Source organism: Palaemon carinicauda, chromosome 31, assembly GCF_036898095.1.
Source record: "Palaemon carinicauda isolate YSFRI2023 chromosome 31, ASM3689809v2, whole genome shotgun sequence".
In the NCBI taxonomy this organism is placed as follows: domain Eukaryota; kingdom Metazoa; phylum Arthropoda; class Malacostraca; order Decapoda; family Palaemonidae; genus Palaemon; species Palaemon carinicauda.
In genome coordinates this window covers 20,350,055-20,368,709 of record NC_090755.1, presented here as the reverse complement: position 1 = coordinate 20,368,709, position 18,655 = coordinate 20,350,055, and the positions used below count along the sequence as shown (strand labels likewise).

The window sequence follows — 18,655 nt, the reverse complement described above, 5'->3', positions numbered from 1 at the left end:
TTAGTATGTTTCATATTTTTACTCTTATTCATGTTTTCTTCTCTTCTTGGTTCTTTATTTTGTTCTTTGCTTACTTTTTGTTCTTTCTATGACCTTGTGTAACATTGGCCTTGCTATAAAATTCCTGAGGACGTTGTGAAAACACAATGTACATATGAACTGCAAGTAAACAAACACATGCATTGTAACTTTTATACGTCTTTGAAAACTGGCTGCTGTTCTCGTAGCTCGTAGTGTTTAGTCACCTTGGTCACTTACCCTCTAACAATACCTTCCATTTCTGCCAGAAGTATGAGATTTCAAAACATTGGAGAGAGAGTGAGTGTGTGTGTGTATGTGTTTAAAGACCGCTATATCTTCATTATTTGGAAAAATAATTGACTGTTCTTTCTATGACCTGAGATAACATTGGCTTTGCTATAAAGTTCCTGAGGACGTTGTGAAAACAATGTACATACGAACTGCGAGTAAACTAACACATGCATTATAACTTCTACACGTCTTTGGAATCGCTGGCTGCTGTTTTCCCAAGACGTAGAATTCGTTCACCTACCCTCTACCAATGCCTTCCATTTCTGCCAGACGTATGAGATTTCAAAACATAAGTGAAAAAAAATCACTATATTTGTGCAAAAATAAACACACACAAACGATTCTGTCAAAGTCAGTCATGCAGACGAAGCAGTAAGGAGGCCGTCATCATTTAAAGACCACTTTATCTTTGTGTAAAAATAATTGGTTGAAACTTCTGGAGAGCATGTATGATATGTTTATGCATACATTGAAGTAATAAAACTATTTTCGATTTCTGAAAGTTGGTATGTCAAAACACCATGGCGGACGGTCCCCTTAAGACAAAAATATGGGAAACGAGATAATGATAGATGTTTCTCTGCATCTTTTTCTACAGTTTGTGTATTTAACAAAAATTATTTGAGCACATAAATAATCAGTTACGATAGCGTTGAATTATCTTGAAAATGTTAGTCTCAGGTTACAAAGTTGAATTAGAATTCAAAATCTTTAAAGTACTCCTTAATAGTACATCAAAGTTACAAAATTTTAAGGTCTGGCAACGGAGAGGGACGCAGTGGGGAATTAGAAAGTTAATGGAAAAAGTACATTCTACAAGGGATATTGATATGGCCAGGATCGACCTCTTACGACACGACGGTATTATCAATCTACTAAAACTTCTGATTTTTTGGCCATACTTTCTCCTTATGTGTGGCAGGACCTGGATGGAGTACCATGGGTGTCCACTTGGGTTTAGGTAGAGGAGGTGGCTCTCCAAATTCTGCAATGATTTGCCCTTCCGCTGCTCTCTCGTCTCCGCCTCCAGCCTTGTGGGAAAAGGATATGATTCAGCAATATGACAGATCAGCAATGCGTGCCTGTTGCGGATTAAGGAATTCAGAGCTTCAAATTCACAGATCAGCATTTTTGTGCCTGCATTCGTGTCGTTATTGTTTGTTATCTTTTATTTTACCTAACTTCACTTTACCTTCTGTGACACTCGAGGTGCTTCCCCACCACCCACAGATAAATAGTGATACAGTGTTATAAATCTTAGTTGGGTACCAGCTATGCTGAAAGTATACTCCTTTTAAAAGGACTCAGGTTTGTTTACAATTTGGAAAAGTACATACAGTATAGTGTTACTTTTAAAATTTGTGAAATTTTATTGATTTGAATTTTTTCTATGAATTTATCTTTGTTGTGATAGTGTTGATATACTATACTTTTATGATTTTAATTTTTTTTTTTTTTATGTTAGGTATTCTTGCCGATGAAATGGGTCTGGGAAAGACCATACAGACAATTGCTCTTCTTGCACACTTGGCTTGTGAAAAGCGGAATTGGGGACCACATCTCATTGTAGTGCCAACCTCTGTTATGTTGAATTGGGAAATGGAGTTTAAGAAATGGTGTCCTGCTTTCAAGATTCTAACTTACTATGGTACTCAGAAGGAAAGGAAGATGAAGAGGCAGGGTAAGTCTTAGGTCTATTAATTTTCAATGAATTGTGGGTTTGTTTTTAATGTTGTTGTTTTGGGTTTTTCCTGTTACAGCATCTGATTTATTTCCATGAACCTCATATGATATTCATATTGCTTTTCCAGAAATTGTTTATTGATGTTTAACCCTAAAATGTATCAGAAATTATCCCATTTTATTTCCTTTCAAAAGATATTGCTCCCCATATAGTGATGAAACAATCTAGCTTTAATGGCTAGTAGAACACCAACAGTTCGCTTTTTTTCAGTTTTCCATCCCAGTGGTTTGATCAAGAATGTAATGCTTGAGTCTTGATTTTACAATAAACCTAAGCTAAGTTTCTATACATGATATTTGGAATCAAACATGGTCGTAGCTAATAGCTTAGAGTATACTTGTAAATTGTATGAAATACCTGTATACTCATTTGATATCATTAAAAACACTAATAACTTGCAAACAAAAGAAAAGAAATTTTTCTTTGTATACAATTGTTTTGTCTTGACTAACGAAAGATTGCAAAGTAACCACTATAATTAAACAACATCATCATACATTTCTATTTTTTTAACTCTGACCACTAAACAGTATGGCAAAGAGAAAGAAGCATTTTAGCATCAAAAGGAAAGATGGATTTGTTATAACCACAGATGATGAAGAAGGCAACGTTGGATGGAACACTTGAGTGAGGTCATGAATAGAAGATATATAGGGAGTATGTTATTGATAGGTAGTAGGTTGGCCAGGGCACTAGCCACCCGTTGAGTTACTACTGCTAGAAAGTTATTGGGTCCTTTGACTGGCCAGACAATACTACAGTAGTTACCTCACTCTGGTTACGACTCATTTTGTCTTTGCCTGCTCATACACCGAATAATCTCGTTTAATGTTACTGTTCTTGAAATATTTTATTCTCATTGTTTATTCTTCTCTTGTAGTTTATTTATTTCCTTGTTTCCTTTCCTCACTGGAACTCTTAGGCTTATAACATCTTGCTTTTCCAACTAGGGTTATAGCTTAGATTGTAATAACAACAATAATAATAATAATATACCTGAAGTTGAGGAAGACCTTATTGTACCCATGAATGAATTAAATGTGTTTGAAGTCAAAGCTGTCAATAAAAAACTCAAGAGATGGAAAGCCCCTGGATACTCCGGAATAACTTTGGAGATGATTTTGTTGAATGTGTCGTGAAGAGGCAAAACCTGATGAATGGGAGCTAGGAGTGTTGGTGAAAATGGCAAAAAAAAAAAAAAAAAAAGAAATCTTGATGGTTGCAATAGTTACAGAGACATCACACATTAGTTGTCATGAAAATATATTGTATGCTTATTTTTAAGAGACTAGAGAGAAAGATTGATGAAAAGCTGAGAGATGAACAATCATGATATAGAAAAGGTAGTTGTAGTTCTGACCAAATTTTCATTTTATGACATGTAGGTACAGCAATGTGTAGAATATAGAAATCCTCCTTTGATATATGGAAAAGCCTTTGCTAGTGTAAACGGGCCAATTTTGTGTAGAGTCCTGCATTATTATGCAGTTCCTCTTGAATATGTAAATTTGTTTAAGTCTGTTCATGAGCATAGCAAGTGCAAAGTTAATGTTAGTGGAGTCCTATCAAATGACTTTCCAGTGAACAGTGGATTACTCCAAGGGAAATGTGTTGTCACCTATGTTGTTCATCCTCATGGATTTTGTAATAAATAGAACAGCTGTGGATGGTAGAGAAGGATTGAACTGAAATGGTAACAAGAAATTAGGTGACCTAGATTATGCTGATGACGTTGTCCTTATTAGTAGAAAACTATATATGAAAACAGAACAATAATAGAATCTCAGATAAGTAAAACATTCATGTTTATTATCTTTATTCCACAAGAAAAGCAGAGGAAATATATTTTGATCTATTTGCAGCCATTTTAAACCTTCTTGAACTCTCTCCACACTTGAACCTTTCCCACACTCTTATTGATCTCTGGAATGGTCGTTCAGTTAGTATACATGAGTTTTCTTTTTTCGTAATTCAAGATCTTCCTGGATTGTATCATCATATATGAAATATGAGGTATGCAGTTAATTCTGACAGTCATGCCTCCTCCATCATAAGGCTCAACAGTACACAGTATTCTAGAAGTTTTATTCCAGTTGTAACTAGATTGTGGAATGATATTTCTAATCAGGCAGGTAAATTAGTTGAACTTCCGAAGTTAAACTTGCAGTGTATGGTTTTATGTTGAGCAGGTTAACATAAACATTTTCATAGTTCATATATGACTGATCTATTTTAATGATACTGATCTTAACATATTTCAGTTTTTATTCCTTCTTTAAATAGTTTATTTATATCCTTACATTATTGGAGGACTAAGGCTTGTAGCATTCTGCTTTTCTAACGAGGGATGTAGCTTAATAGTAATAATTAGTTAGTGCCCCTAATTGGCTATATGGAATTAGTATTTAAATTCATTCTCTGTCCAAAAGTGCTTTATTTCTTATTGATGGTTCAATCACAGAAACACCAAGTTTAGATCCAATTCTTATATAAGCCTTGAAGATTAAGGTTCTAGTTATTATGAGTAAACCCACATCTCTCTAATTTTTTAACAAAGGTTTCTTTGTAAAGAATCTAGGCGACAGTTCAGTAATGTATGTACCATTTAGATGTTCGGTGGACATTATCTTGAAGAATCCTGACTTCCTTATTGAGCTTATTGGTCTGTAGTTCCTTTAGTTGCTATCTGTACTGTGGTCTTTTGAATATATTTGAGCTGAATTAAGTTCTATTTCTTTTTTGATGTTTCAAATATCGTTAGAAAAACAATCTAGATTCTTACATTGCAAACTGTATTTTGAGAGCAGTTCCATTAGATTTAGATCAATTTAGTATAAAATTTTTATTATGTTGAACATTCTAATTTTTTTAATTTTTTGTTGACTTGGTCACTGACATCAGTGAGGAAGTCAGCAATATGTACATCATTAGAGGCTCAGAAATAAAAAAGTTTTAACGATGAAGTTTTTTCTATACTCGCCTGGTATTCATATGCATGCTCACCCTCCCATTAACTTGTGTTGTCAAGGAATAGGGAATATTTTCGACTTGAAAGTTGAAGAACGGGAACCGTTAGTGTACTACTAGACATTTACTGCAATATTGTTTCGTTACTTTTTTTGGACATGTATCTTTTGAAAGGAAAGAAAAGATGAAAATATTCGATAAATGTTTTCGTTAAACGTCTATGAATTGAATTTATGGGGGAACAATCAAAATGAACATGAGGTTGAGTATGGAAATGAAAGACTTATTAAAGTTTTTATTCTTGTTATTCCACTTAATTTTAATAATTGCAACTAGCTGCTAACTTCCTGGATTTTTATTTACTGTAATTTATTGGAAGTATAAAAAATGTAAAAAATGAGTCCCTGGTTAGGCTGGAGGAACGTAGAGAGTAGAGGTCCCCTTTTTGTTTTGTTTCATTGTTGATGTCGGCTACCCCCCAAAATTGGGGGAAGTGCCTTTGGTGTATGTATGTATGTATGTATAAAAAATGTATATACTGTATTAATAATATAGTGTTGAAAATGTTAATTACTGTTTGTTCCAACACGAATACTTACCTCGAACTACTTTCTTAGGAGTTACTGGTAACCTCCTCTCTACCGACCAGAGTTTTGTGTAGATTACCCCCCACCCCGCTTTCTAAGGAGGCCTACCCCCGGCATTAAGGAATGTGCCCCGAGGGTAGGCTTATCGTAGGTCGATGCCCGGCCGGGTCAGCTTCACCAGTAAGTTCTCTGGTCGCGACGTGTGAACACCTCGCCCTCGTTCTCTATCGATCCTTTGTGTGCGTTCTAGTGCCCCACGTGTTCCCCGCGTGGTAACTTGTGTTTTCCAGTGTACTTTTCCCGGGTGTTCCTGTGTGTTCACCTTCCACCCGTGTGCTTACCCAGTGTTTTCATTGATTCCCTTTGTGCTTGTGTCTTGCGTTGTGTGCATTATGGAGCAAATCCGCCGTTGTCCGGGGCCTAGAGCCGGTAAATCGTGTGGAGCGTTCCTCTCCAAGCCTGAAGTGGATCCTCACTCCCTTTGCTCCTCCTGTAGGGGAAGGGTTTGTTCGTCAGCAGATACGTGCCCCGAGTGTGTAGACTGGAGCGATATCCAGTGGGTACGGTACGGTACCAAAAAGAGGAAATCGGCGAAACGTTCCCCCAGGAAAGCTAGTGTTACTTCGCCGCTACCATCACCCAGTGAGCGGTCCGACGGGGCCTCTGTTTCGCCGTCCCCTACACAGAGTAGGGGACGAGGTAAGTCTGGTGTAGAAAATGAACAAGGCGTCCTTTCCCAGGAGCCTAGTGAAAGTGCAGTGCCGATTGCGGGCCCTTCTAGGGCTAGTGAAGAACCCAGTAGTGCGTCCGGAGAGTCGGCCCTTGTGCTCGGGGGGCACGCTTCCTCCGATGACCCCTTGTGGGGCAGTAACGTGGTGTCTGTATCTTCGCCGCCCTCGTGGGCCTGTGCTTCTAGATCTTCGTTAGGCGGAGACAACCAGAAGAAATTACGACCTTCGGGTAACGATGCCTTTGGTTGGAGGCTTCCGAAGACGCCGGGTAGGTCACCCTTAAGGATGGATGTGGCCCTGGACCCCTGGCTCCCTGGCATGGAACGCTTTGAGTCGTTCCCGGCCCCCCTCACGGAAGTCCCCGAAGATTTCCTCCAGCCGTCGACCTCTGGCGTTCAACGCCCGAAGAAGTCCCCCGCAGTCCCCGCTACCGGCCGACATGCGATAAGCACAGTGTCGTCGGGTTCATCGGACGTTTATTCCTCGTCGGAGGGAGCGGTCCAGGAGCGAGCGTTCCCGTTCGAGGTCGCTCTCCCGGTATAGTAGCAAGCGCTCCCGCTCCCCAGGGCGTAAGTATTGGAGGAGTAGGTCTCCTGATGGCGCCTGGGTCTTTGTACCCCGGGACTCAAAGGTGCTTTATTCCCCGGACCGCCGGTCCAGAGAGCGTTCGCCAAGGATGCCGTCCTCTAAACACAACCTTGACCCTCGCGACCTAGCTCGCAGGAAGGACCTTACAAGAAGGCATAAGTCCTCGAAGCCTCCGGTTCACCCCGCCCAGCGGGGGGAAACGCGCTTCTCGTCAGGCGGCCTGGCCGAACCAGCCCAGCTGGTGCGGCCTTCGGGTCGGAAGGAACGGTTCCCGCTGTCGGGTCAGCCCACGGGAACCGCGTCCTCGGCACCCAGAGCCCTAGGGCGGACGAGAGTCCCTGCTGAACCAGCGATGCCTGCGTTAACCCAGGCCCCTGGTGCGGACGTACCCGCAGATGAGATCCAGTACCTGGGCAGGACGGCGCCCCTGGCACCAAGAGCTAGACGTCCAGTCGGCGTGCCCGGTAACCCAGCTCCCCGGCCCCAAGCCGAGACCTCGGCTGACGGAGGGGAGGGTTCACCAACGGAGGACTCCGCCTATAGGAGGGTGGTTGGCCTTATCAGAAGGCACCACAAAATTGAGGAACCTACGGCTACGGACGAGGATTACTGGAGGTCAAGCCTATTGAGAATCATGCAGACTCCTACCCAACCTAAGACGTCTCTAGCGCTTCCTCTAGCCCGAGATCTAGTCCTAGGGCAGGAGTATGTGGGCAAGGTGGTGGCTAGTAATGCCGAAGCCCCCAAAACCCAGAGTTCCTCGAAATTGCTCCAGGGCCTCAGAACCCAAGGCAAGGTCTATGTGCCAGCGGGACGTCGCCCAGGCCCCTGTAAGGTGGAGTCTTCCATCGACATCCTGAGTCAGGGCGTCTCAGACGATAGAGCCTCTTCGGCCCCGGTCTGTTTCTCGCCAGCAGAAGCCTCCATGATGGAGGAAATGTCGAGAGATTTGGTGAACGTCTCCTCTTGGCTGGACTGGTGGGCTTCCACTTTAGTAGGGGTACAAGCCTCGTTCGACCCCGCGGACCCTGACCAGCAAGGCCTCCTGAGAGACCTTATTACCTCCGGGGGTAAAGCCCTTAAGTTTTTGACTTATCAGTCGCTCGCTCTGACGGCTAACTGGGTACTCCGTAAGAGAGACACCGTACTGACGAAGGTGTCTCGGAAGGTACCAGACAGGGAAGCGCGGGCCATTCGGAGCTTACCCTTGTGGGGAGAGTCCTTGTTTCCCCTGAAGGAACTAGAGGCCATCATGGAGAAGGTCTCAAAGAAGAAGGAGTCTAACATCCCCAGACCTACGCCTTCTAGGAGACCGCCCTACAAGAGGTCCGTCTTGGATAGTGCCGCGACATCCCAAGCCTCTCCCAGCACTACGAGGAGAGAGGCTCCCTCTTCCTCCTGGTCCGCAACGCCTCAGCCCCCCCGCAGTGGAGCTCCAGCGCCCTCAAGCTCCTTCAGGTCGGGTTACTCCGCCTCTAGGAGAGGCAGATCAGGCCGCTCCTCCAGAAGAAGATAAAGTGGGAGTCCCCCTATCCCCGCCCAAGCCTCGGGTTGGGGGATGCCTCAGACTTCATTGGCAAGCATGGAAGGCTCAGGGAGCAGAGCCTTGGACAGTGTCCGTACTAAAGGAGGGCTACAGACTTCCGTTCTTAACAGAACCACCCCCTCTTATCCCGGGCAGCCGGACAGAATGGCTAGCTCCCAAAGACCCGTTAAAGAGGACCGCCCTTCAAGAGGAGGTATCCTCCATGTTAGAGAAGGGCGCCATGGAAGAAGTTCTTCTCCCAGGGCCAGGTTTCTACAGTCGCCTGTTCCTGGCAGAAAAAGCGACCGGGGGTTGGAGACCGGTTATAGATATGTCGGCTCTCAACAAGTTCATCAAGAAGACGGACTTCAAAATGGACACTCCGAAGTCAGTCCTGCTGTCCTTGAGGGAGAAAGATTACATGATGACCATAGACCTCAAGGACGCATACTTCCAAATTCCGGTCCACCCCTCGAGTCGAAAGTTCCTCCGGGTGAAATGGGGTCCCCAGATCCTGCAATTCAGGACCCTTTGCTTCGGTCTGTCAACAGCGCCCCAGGTGTTCACGAGAGTCTTCACGACTGTCTCAGTGTGGGCTCACGAACGAGGCATTCGCCTCATCAGATACCTGGACGACTGGTTGCTTCTTTCCGCCTCAAAGGTCCTCTTGGAGGAACAAGGGAGAAGACTCCTCCAGTTTTGCAAGGATCTGGGCATCGTAATCAACCCGAAGAAGTCAAATCTATCCCCATCCACCAGAATGAACTACTTGGGAATGACATTAGACACCATTCTGGGAAAAGCATTCCCTTTGGAGGACAGGATAAGAAACCTCATGCACATCATTCAGCCGTTCCTGTCAGAGCGCCCTAGGAGAGCGAAAGACTGGCAGAAGCTGAAAGGTCACCTGGTCTCATTGGAGAAACTAGTTCCCCAAGGTTGGGTAAGGTTCAGATCCATACAATGGAACCTGAAGAACCTCTGGTGCCAACTGGACTCGCAACAAGTGCTAATCCCAGTCCTACCAAATACGAGACTCTCCCTGGAATGGTGGCATTGCTGGTCGAACTCACTCAAGGGGATGCCCTTCGGGACCGATCCACCCGAGTTACTACTGTTCACAGACGCCTCCAACCAAGGATGGGAAGCCCATCTCCTCGACGAAACAGCACGAGGGACCTGGTTGGACGGGGAGAAAGAACTCCACATCAATGTCCTGGAGTTGAAGGCAGTCCAGAAGGCTTGCCTACACTTCGCGAGTCTACTAAAGGGAAACACCGTGGCGTTGATGTGCGACAACGCCACGGTAGTGGCATACATAAAGAAACAGGGAGGCTTGAAATCGAAGGAGTTGTGCGATCTCACCATAGAAATTCTAGATTGGGCAGAAGAGAACCAAGTGGTGTTGTTAGCAAGGTTCATTCCCGGGAAGAAAAACGTTCTGGCCGACGGCCTCAGCAGAATGGGCCAGATAGTAGGGACAGAATGGTCCCTTCTTCCGGAAGTAGCCAAGCTCATCATCCAACGTTGGGGTTCCCCGGTGATGGACCTCTTTGCAACAAAACTCAACGCCCAACTCCCAGTCTACTGCTCTCCTGTGCCAGACCCGAAAGCAGCCTTAGAAGACACCTTTCAGCACAAGTGGGACAATCTAGATGTGTACGCTTTTCCCCCTTTCACGTTGATAAGGCAAGTGCTCAACAGAGTAAGGACAGCCCGAAACCTAAAGATGACTTTGGTAGCGCCCTGGTGGCCGGAGAGAGAGTGGTTCGCGGACCTAAAAGACCTATCGAGTCAACCGCCGTGGCCTCTGCCCGACAGGTCAGACCTTCTACATCAACCTCATTTTCTCAAGCTCCACGACAACCCACTCTCCTTACGTCTTCACGCCTGGAGACTATCGAGCGGCTCCTGAAGAAAGAAGGATATTCTTCTTCCACGGCTAAGAGAATGTCTCTATACCTGAGAAAGTCGTGAGCTGCGGTCTACCAGGCTAAGTGGGCCTCCTTCACGAAGTGGTGCTCTGAGAGGCACATTAGACCTCTTAAGGCCTCTGTCCCAGACATAGCAGATTTTCTGGTATTTCTTAGAGACAAGGTGGGAATGTCAATCCCAGCCATAAAAGGAGTTCGGGCCGCCCTAGGCCAAGTCTTCCTCCTGAAGGGCATCGACCTGGGGGCCTCGAGACATATTGCGATGCTTGTCAAGAGTTTCGAGCAGTCCTGCCCCCCACAGGCGAGTAGGGTGCCCCAGTGGGACTTAGCCAAGGTCCTGAAGATGCTGTGTCGTCCCCCCTTTGAACCCTTGAAGGATATCGTGGACAGAGATCTCACCCTCAAGGCTGTCTTCTTGGTGGGCTTGGCGTCCGCTAAGAGAGTGGGAGAGATCCATGGTCTGTCATACGACGATTCTCATTCGAAGGGGTGGAAAGAAGTATCCTTCAAGTTCGTGCCTTCTTTTGTGGCTAAGACTCAGAACCCAGCAGTCTGGGATCCGAAGTTCGAAGATTTCTCAATTCCTGCCATCCCTAAGACGGGTAATGCAGAAGATTTAAAATTATGCCCTGTACGAACAATTAGGAAATACCTGGAAAGAACAGCTCATCTCCGCCCAGGCATCAAGAGCCTCTTCGTATCCACAGGTATTAATAAGAAACAAGTTTCCAAGAACACCATTTCCTTCTGGTTGAGACAAGTTATTGCCAGAGCCTACAAGGAAGATGGCATAGCAGTGCCAGGCACCCCCCGACCCCATGACATCAGGGGCCTGAGCACCTCCTTAGCCTTTGAGAAAAACATGGCAGTGGGTCAGATCCTGCGAGCAGGTACTTGGTCGAACCAGTCAACCTTTACTGCCCATTACCTCAAGGACTACTCGAGGAAGTCCTTAGACGGGTTCTCCATTGGAACAGTCATCTCCGCCCTCCAAGCGGTGTAACGGTAAAAGCCCCAGGCGCGATCAAGGCTAGCAACCGGTAGGCACAAGTGCGGTTTCCTACCTCCTACCCAGTTGCTTCCTTGCCTCTTCGGGGAGTACCGACTGATACCATTGGATAACACATTCTTCACGACTACGCTACTGGAAGGAACTTCAGAAGAAGCTTTTCAAAGGGTGAGTACTTAGACACTAACGTGAACTCTTGTGTAGTTACCCTCGCATCCGCTTTCTAGTAGGTCCCGTTATCCCTGGGCCTCTTGGCCTCCACGTCCCGGGTCAGGGGGTCAGAATAGCACTCCCGCCTCCTAAAGTGTAAGTCTCCTAAGAAAGTAGTTCGAGGTAAGTATTCGTGTTGGAACAAATCAAAAATTTTAAGTAATTTTTATTTTTCCTAACATACTTACCGAGAACTACTTTCGGGTAATGGCCCTCCCTTCCTTCCCCGAGTGCCTCTCTTCCCTTGCTAGCATTGTGCTAATCCAATAGAACTTACTGATGAAGCTGACCCGGCCGGGCATCGACCTACGATAAGCCTACCCTCGGGGCACATTCCTTAATGCCGGGGGTAGGCCTCCTTAGAAAGCGGGGTGGGGGGTAATCTACACAAATCTCTGGTCGGTAGAGAGGAGGTTACCAGTAACTCCTAAGAAAGTAGTTCTCGGTAAGTATGTTAGGAAAAATAAAAATTATTCAAATTTTTGATATTTTCAGGTTGGACAAAACCCAATGCATTCCATATTTGTATAACATCGTACAAGTTAGTGATACAGGACCACCAGAGTTTCAGGCGAAAGAAATGGAAGTACTTTATCCTCGATGAAGCTCAAAACATAAAAAATTTCAAATCTCAACGTTGGCAGCTACTGCTCAACTTCCAAAGCCAAAGGTAAGTTAAAAACATTAATAGCATTAGTTTTTTGCTTAAATGTAATATTTAGTTCTTACTTTTTGTTAGATTGATAAGTTTTCATTTTGTCTACAAACCCATCAATTAAATTAACCCTGTAAATTAGTTAAAATTACTGTCATAGTTCTGATGTCTTGAAGTCAGAATTAGGAGGTCTGAGAGTTACTGTATAACCGTGTACACCTATTTGTTCCTATATGGATACAATCCTGCTGCTTCCTCCGATGCCTTAGATGACCGCGGAGGTAGCAGCAGTAGGGGATTCAGCATTATGAAGCTTCATCTGTGGTGGATAATGTGGGAGGGTGGGCTGTGGCACCCTAGTAGTACCAGCTGAACTCGGTTGAGTTCCTTGTTAGGCTGGGAGGAACGTAGAGAGTAGAGGTCCCCCTTTTTGTTCTGTTTCATTTGTTGATGTTGGCTACCCCCCAAAATTGGGGGAAGTGCCTTGGTATATGGATACAAATCTTCAACCTTTAATAGAAGTATGATTTCAGCAAAGGTGACATATTGCTAGTTACTGATTGCTAGCAGGGAAAGCCACCCTCTGCTAGATCAATGAGAATCCACTATGACCCAGGATTTGTCATAGCCCAAGGATGAATAATTACACAGATTTCATCTGATCAAACAGCAAGAAAAAAGACTTTGTGATGCACTATACAGAAGGCCCATGGGCCATTTGAAACCCAGAGAAAATTAATAGAATTATATCCTGCTTTGCCAGATAGGGGAGTCAAAAGAGAGTAGATCCTTTATAGAAAGCATTAGTACGAGTTACTGGCAAAGACCGAGTCCCTTCATGGATAACACTTGAGATTCCCCATCACACCTTTAGCGGGCACTTGAGAAAAATCCAGAGACCCACAGATTCAATCTGTCACTTCAAGCTCTTCCTCCCCTTGAAAGGCTCGGATAGCACACCTGTTCACTCACTACCTGGCCATCCAGTGGGATAGAAGAAGGAAAGGCTGAAAGGATTGAAGAATTCAGTAACCTTCTGTAACTCCTACAGCCTGTACATGTTGGTTAGGATGGGGATCGATACGTTTGAAACCTGCTTTCCGATCTTGTTTGTGATTTACCATAACTTGCTGGAAAGGAGGTGACATGAGGGCTGTTTTTAAAGGTTTACAGACTCCTACATCCTTGCTCTTTATGCATGGTTCCCCGGGTGCCATTTAAGATGGCTGTGGCTAACTGTGTACAGTTCCATTCTATATCCTATAGGAAGTTTTCTTTCCTTCATCTTTAAAAGGTTTTCTTTCCTTCATCTTTAAATGAATGTGACTACCAATTCAAAACATGCCTGCTCCTACGGAAGGAGGCCTTCAACTGTTTTCTCGCCATAGACTTCACTCCTACAGGAGTGTGCCCTTATTCTTAGAGCACACATTTCCCTTCTAGTCAGTGTAGAAATTTGTTAGTTTAAGTTTGCCAGCTCGCTTTGCAAGTCGAGAGAAATCATACCTGGAATGTTCCTTCCACGAAGCTACTTGTGCTCTTTTCTCACAAGCACAAGCTGGTGCACTGCTGCTAGGAATAAGGGCCTTGCCTTTCCCAAGATTGTACTCTGTGCCAAGCAGTTCATTATTCTAGTGCTCACACACCTGTTCCTAGCACAATGTCTCATACGAAATTGAGCTCTTGTTCCTCTTGATCGGGAAAAGAGACCCCTCACCAGCTCTAGTAAGTAGAACACCTAGTACGGTCAATCATCGTGAGAGGTTATATACTGGGAATGCTTACTTCCCAAAGAATACATTTGTTGCGAGGTTCAGTTATTCAGTGTGCTTAGTTGATGCTACCCAATCAGAAACTTCGCGTATGTTCTTCAGTGACTTTTGGTCCACAGAACTTCTGGCATGCTTCGTTCCTACCCCTCGTATACATACTGTATTAGTGTGGAAGAGGAAACTACAAGCGTTCTCATCACTTGTAGGCTCTTCGAGGTCTTGCTTTCAGAAATGCTTAGGTTTCCTTGTACCCGGCCCCTTTATGGAACCAAGCTAATCTTGTTTGCTCCTGTAAGGCAGGTTGTCTCGTGATTGGCGTTTCCTGCCATATCGATGGCAGGTCACGACCAGGAGACTTATGATCAGGAATCTTTAAGTTTAGAGATTGGAAACCTTGTGGTCGTTTACTGTAATTTGGAGCCTGGCGATCGTTTACAGTGATTGGGAACTTTATGATCATTTACGAAGATAGGATACCTTACGATCGTTTACCAAGTTTGAGAACCTTACAATTGTTTACCGAGGAAGGGAACCTTAGGATGGTTTACAGAGATTGGGAACCTTATTGTTATTACCCGAGGTAGGGTCCCTTGCAATGGTTTACAAAGATCGGAAACCTTATGATGGTTTATCGAAATCAGAAACCTTACTGTAGAGCACAGTGATTGGGAGCTTTCCAATTTTTTTATGGTGATTGAAAACTTTACAATTTTATGGTGATTGAAAAGTTTACAATTTTATGGTGATTGAAAAGTTTACAATTGTTTACAGTGATCGGGAAACTTGAAATTGTTTATAGCAGTTGGGAACCTTACAATACCAGAGAAAGGTCTTTTGGACTTCAAGACCGAAGTTGTAATATCTGGGGAATAACCTTAGCATAACAGCCAGGGGTGGCTCCCCAACAAATGATCATAGCAACAATTAGCAGAACAGTTCCTACATTGCTTTCCAGATTGACAAAGATGAGATACCGCTTTTGCAACAGGGTCAACATATTCTCATCAGTGTCGTAAACCTTTGTCCAATATAAGCTAAATTCATAGGCTTTATCACACTAGAAAATCTTCTTTAATTTGGCCCACCTCTGTAGCAATCACTCTGTAGCAATCTCTCCTGTGGATTCCAAAGTTTACTGGTTAACACCCAGCATTGTTCCCCTTACCTTCGGGTTTGGTGGCAACGGGAATATGGGATTAGCTACCCTGGTACAGGTCCTAGAGTTACAAACGAGATCCATTCTTATGATGTGTAGTGAATCGGATTTTGATATGTAATATACAAATACATACTGTATATACATTCTGTTTATGTGAAATATGATTTTCAGAAAATAGCAAACTATCTCATACCATTCATGAATTACTGTACTGTATACAGTACTGTACATACATTAATACACCACTAGCAGACGATAAGTAATACTCGAACATATAACAATTCCTTTCCTTTATGCTTTCCAGTCATGATACATAACAAACCAAAAGGCACAAAGATATCTTAAAAAAAAAAAAAAAAAAAAAAAGAAAAAAAAAAGAAAGCGGTAGCGAATTCTTGAATGCATATCGTAAACAAAGATGGGGAAGTAATACTAAAGAGATGCGTTACACACTACTTCACAGCTAGTCGTTGGTATTTTTATATAGTCTCTTATGAGAGCCCTTTTGTAACAGCAAATTGTTGTAACCTTGGGACCTCCTGTAGTTGCATGACGAACTCTGTCATGAGTACATTCAACCCCCCGTCTTTGCGGTTTTGGTTTTTCATGGTTCAGAGATCCGTGTAATATTTAAATAGTTTCCCAGACTTAAAGTTAGTACAGCTTTGCAGTTCGCACATCCTGACATTTTAAAATTGGCCGCGCTCCTTTGCATCCAATACATGTAAACTATTCAGTAATAAATACTTTGCATAGAAATTGTAATAATGAAAATTATAGAGAGAGAGAGAGCCTTACCTTACCCTAATTTATGTTTGGGTTCCCCCAGGTCCCTCAGTGTGAGGCACCTCGTATATCCACCAGAGAGTTGCTAATGCATCTTCTGGTGTATTTTGCATCTTCCAGTCTTGGATGGTCTGGGATGCGTCTTGGGTATTTATCAAGCTAATTCTTAAACACATCTACGCTCACTCCTGATATGTTTCTTAGATGAGCTGGCAGTGCATTAAATAGTCACTGCTTTATCAATGTTGGTGCGTAGTGGATTAATGTCTTGTGCGCCTTCCTTAGTTTTCCTAGTATATTTTTTGGCACTTTTAATCTACCTCGGCTTGCTCTTTCTGATATTTTTAGCTCCATGATGTTTTCAGTAATTCCTTCTATTTGCTTCCATGCTTGTATTATCATGTAGCGTTTTCTTCTCCTTTCTAGACTGTATAGTTTTAAAATTTGCAGTCTTTCCCTGTAGTCAAGGTCCTTAACTTCTTCTATTCTAGCAGTATAGGACCTTTGTACACTCTCTAATTGTGCAATATCCTTTTGGTATTGTGGGTACCATATCACATTGCAGTACTTGATTGTACTACGTACATAATTTTTTTAAAGCATAATCATGTGTTCAGCTGTTCTTGTTTTAAAGTGTCTACGTAACATTCCCATTTTTGCTTTACATTTAGGCAACAGTGTTGCTATTTGGTCGTTGCATAACATATTCCTATTTAACATTACACCAAGGTCTTTAATTGCTTCTTTGTTTGTGATTGTCTCGTTATTAGGTCCTTTCTATGCATATACCATTCCTTCTCTAAAAAAGAGAGAGAGAGTGTGAGTGAGTGTGGTGGGGGGAGAGAGAGAGAGAGTGAGTGAGTGAGTTTGTGTGTGTGTGTGTGTTTATATTTTTTGGCAATAAGCAGACACGCGCTCCTACAAGGGGACGAGATGACTGCCCAGGATTCTATTACATGAAACCTGAATATATGATCTACCTAATCTCTCAAGGAGACCCTGTTGAGGTGCTTTTCACCAAAAGGGTAATATGTTACCAAAGGTAATCTTTGCTGCCCATTACCTATGGGAATACATACAACATCCTGGATACCTTTATCTTTTGACTGGTAATAGGGCCTCAAAAGATTATGTAGCAAACCCATCTCCTCCATGAGACAAGAAGCATATTGTCTAAGTTAACGGTCGTGACATAAGCAATAAGTTTGTTTTGAAGTTTGTCTCCCATCTTCCCAAACAAGGGATAGGATGGAAAAATGTACTGTATGCACCATGTTCTCACATGACCATTGCAGTACATTTAGATGTGTCCTGCACTTGGACAAAGGTTCTAGCCTAACACATACCTCATGTACAGGTGACTGGAGCCACTACTTGCTCTTATTCAGTTCTTTGACATTTGCCTGGAAAGTAAACCAGCCAGTTGGTTATAAGGACTTCCCCCCTCCAAAGGGTGACTATCCAATTGGATTGTATTCATGTTTGTTAGAAGAAATGGCAAATTATTGTAGTAATTTTTATTTTTCCTAAATATACAAACCTGAGTCCTTCCTTACATGTAAAATGCCAACAGCTGTTGATACTGTAATGTTAATAGTGAAGGTCAGATCATTGAAGGCCCTAAACTCTTAGATTGATTTACGTTCAGGTCCTTGTACAATATAGTCTTTGCTTATAATTCTGTTTTGTGATTTTATTTTAGTGTCCTTCCTATTGTTTCATTTACTTGACTGAATTTTAAATGGTCATAGGGTATATATTGCCTTTCTGTAATTCTTTAATAGATTTTTTATTTTTCATTTGAAAATCTGTGGCTTTTCCATTCCAGACGCTTGCTGCTCACAGGCACACCTCTCCAGAATAATTTGATGGAGTTGTGGTCTCTGATGCATTTCCTGATGCCGAATGTCTTTGCCTCTCACCGGGAGTTTCGTGAATGGTTCTCAAATCCTGTGACGGGCATGATAGAGGGAAACAAGGAGTACAATGAAAACATTATCAAAAGATTACACAAGGTATATTTGTGTGTGTGTGTTCATACAGTATTTGATAAAACGCAAATTTCTGATAAGTTTGTATTATAATCGCTAGTAAGAAAATAAGTATGGAAATATAAGTTATCAAAGAATATCTGTATGTGTATCCAATAATGAAAATTCTCGAATGCAGCTACTGAGGTGGGATCTGTTGCCTTGTAGCAAGGGGGTTAATGAGCTGTTTTGAAAATACAAAATTGCTTTCATATTCAATCCCATTCATCTTAAGAGAGACAATATCCTCTCCTCCCCACTATCCCAGCTCAAAACTATGTGGGTCTAAGCTTAAGTCACCCAGCTGTTACTGGAGAAGTTGAGAGCATTCATTTCCTAGTGCTATGGATACATCTGGATACTGTCACAAAATATATAGCGACTTACGAGTAAGGGGCTCAAACATGAAAAAATAATTTTTTTGTATTTTTTTTTTCATTCACAGGTGCTAAGACCCTTTATCTTAAGAAGATTGAAATCGGAAGTAGAGCAACAAATGCCTAAAAAATTTGAGCATGTTGTAATGTGTCGGTTGTCAAAGAGACAGCGTTACTTATATGAGGAATTCATGTCAAGAACTAAGTAAGTTAAACTTAATACTTTCCTAAAACACTATTAGAGAAACATAATGTAGATAAAACATTAT

At 42.9% G+C, this 18,655-nt stretch overlaps 1 protein-coding gene across 6 annotated transcripts in view; it reads left to right on the top strand.

Annotated features, from left to right (window-relative positions):
* The window catches only part of LOC137624333 (helicase domino-like), a 211,839-nt gene that overhangs the window by 35,749 nt on the left and 157,435 nt on the right, over nt 1–18,655 (top strand). For all 6 annotated transcript variants that reach the window (XM_068355013.1, XM_068355011.1, XM_068355015.1 and 3 more), the window contains 4 exons: nt 1,778–1,993; nt 12,103–12,277; nt 17,808–17,994; nt 18,455–18,591. In XM_068355013.1, the coding sequence (XP_068211114.1) occupies nt 1,778–1,993; nt 12,103–12,277; nt 17,808–17,994; nt 18,455–18,591 (715 nt within the window). The remainder of the gene's footprint in view (nt 1–1,777; nt 1,994–12,102; nt 12,278–17,807; nt 17,995–18,454; nt 18,592–18,655) is intronic.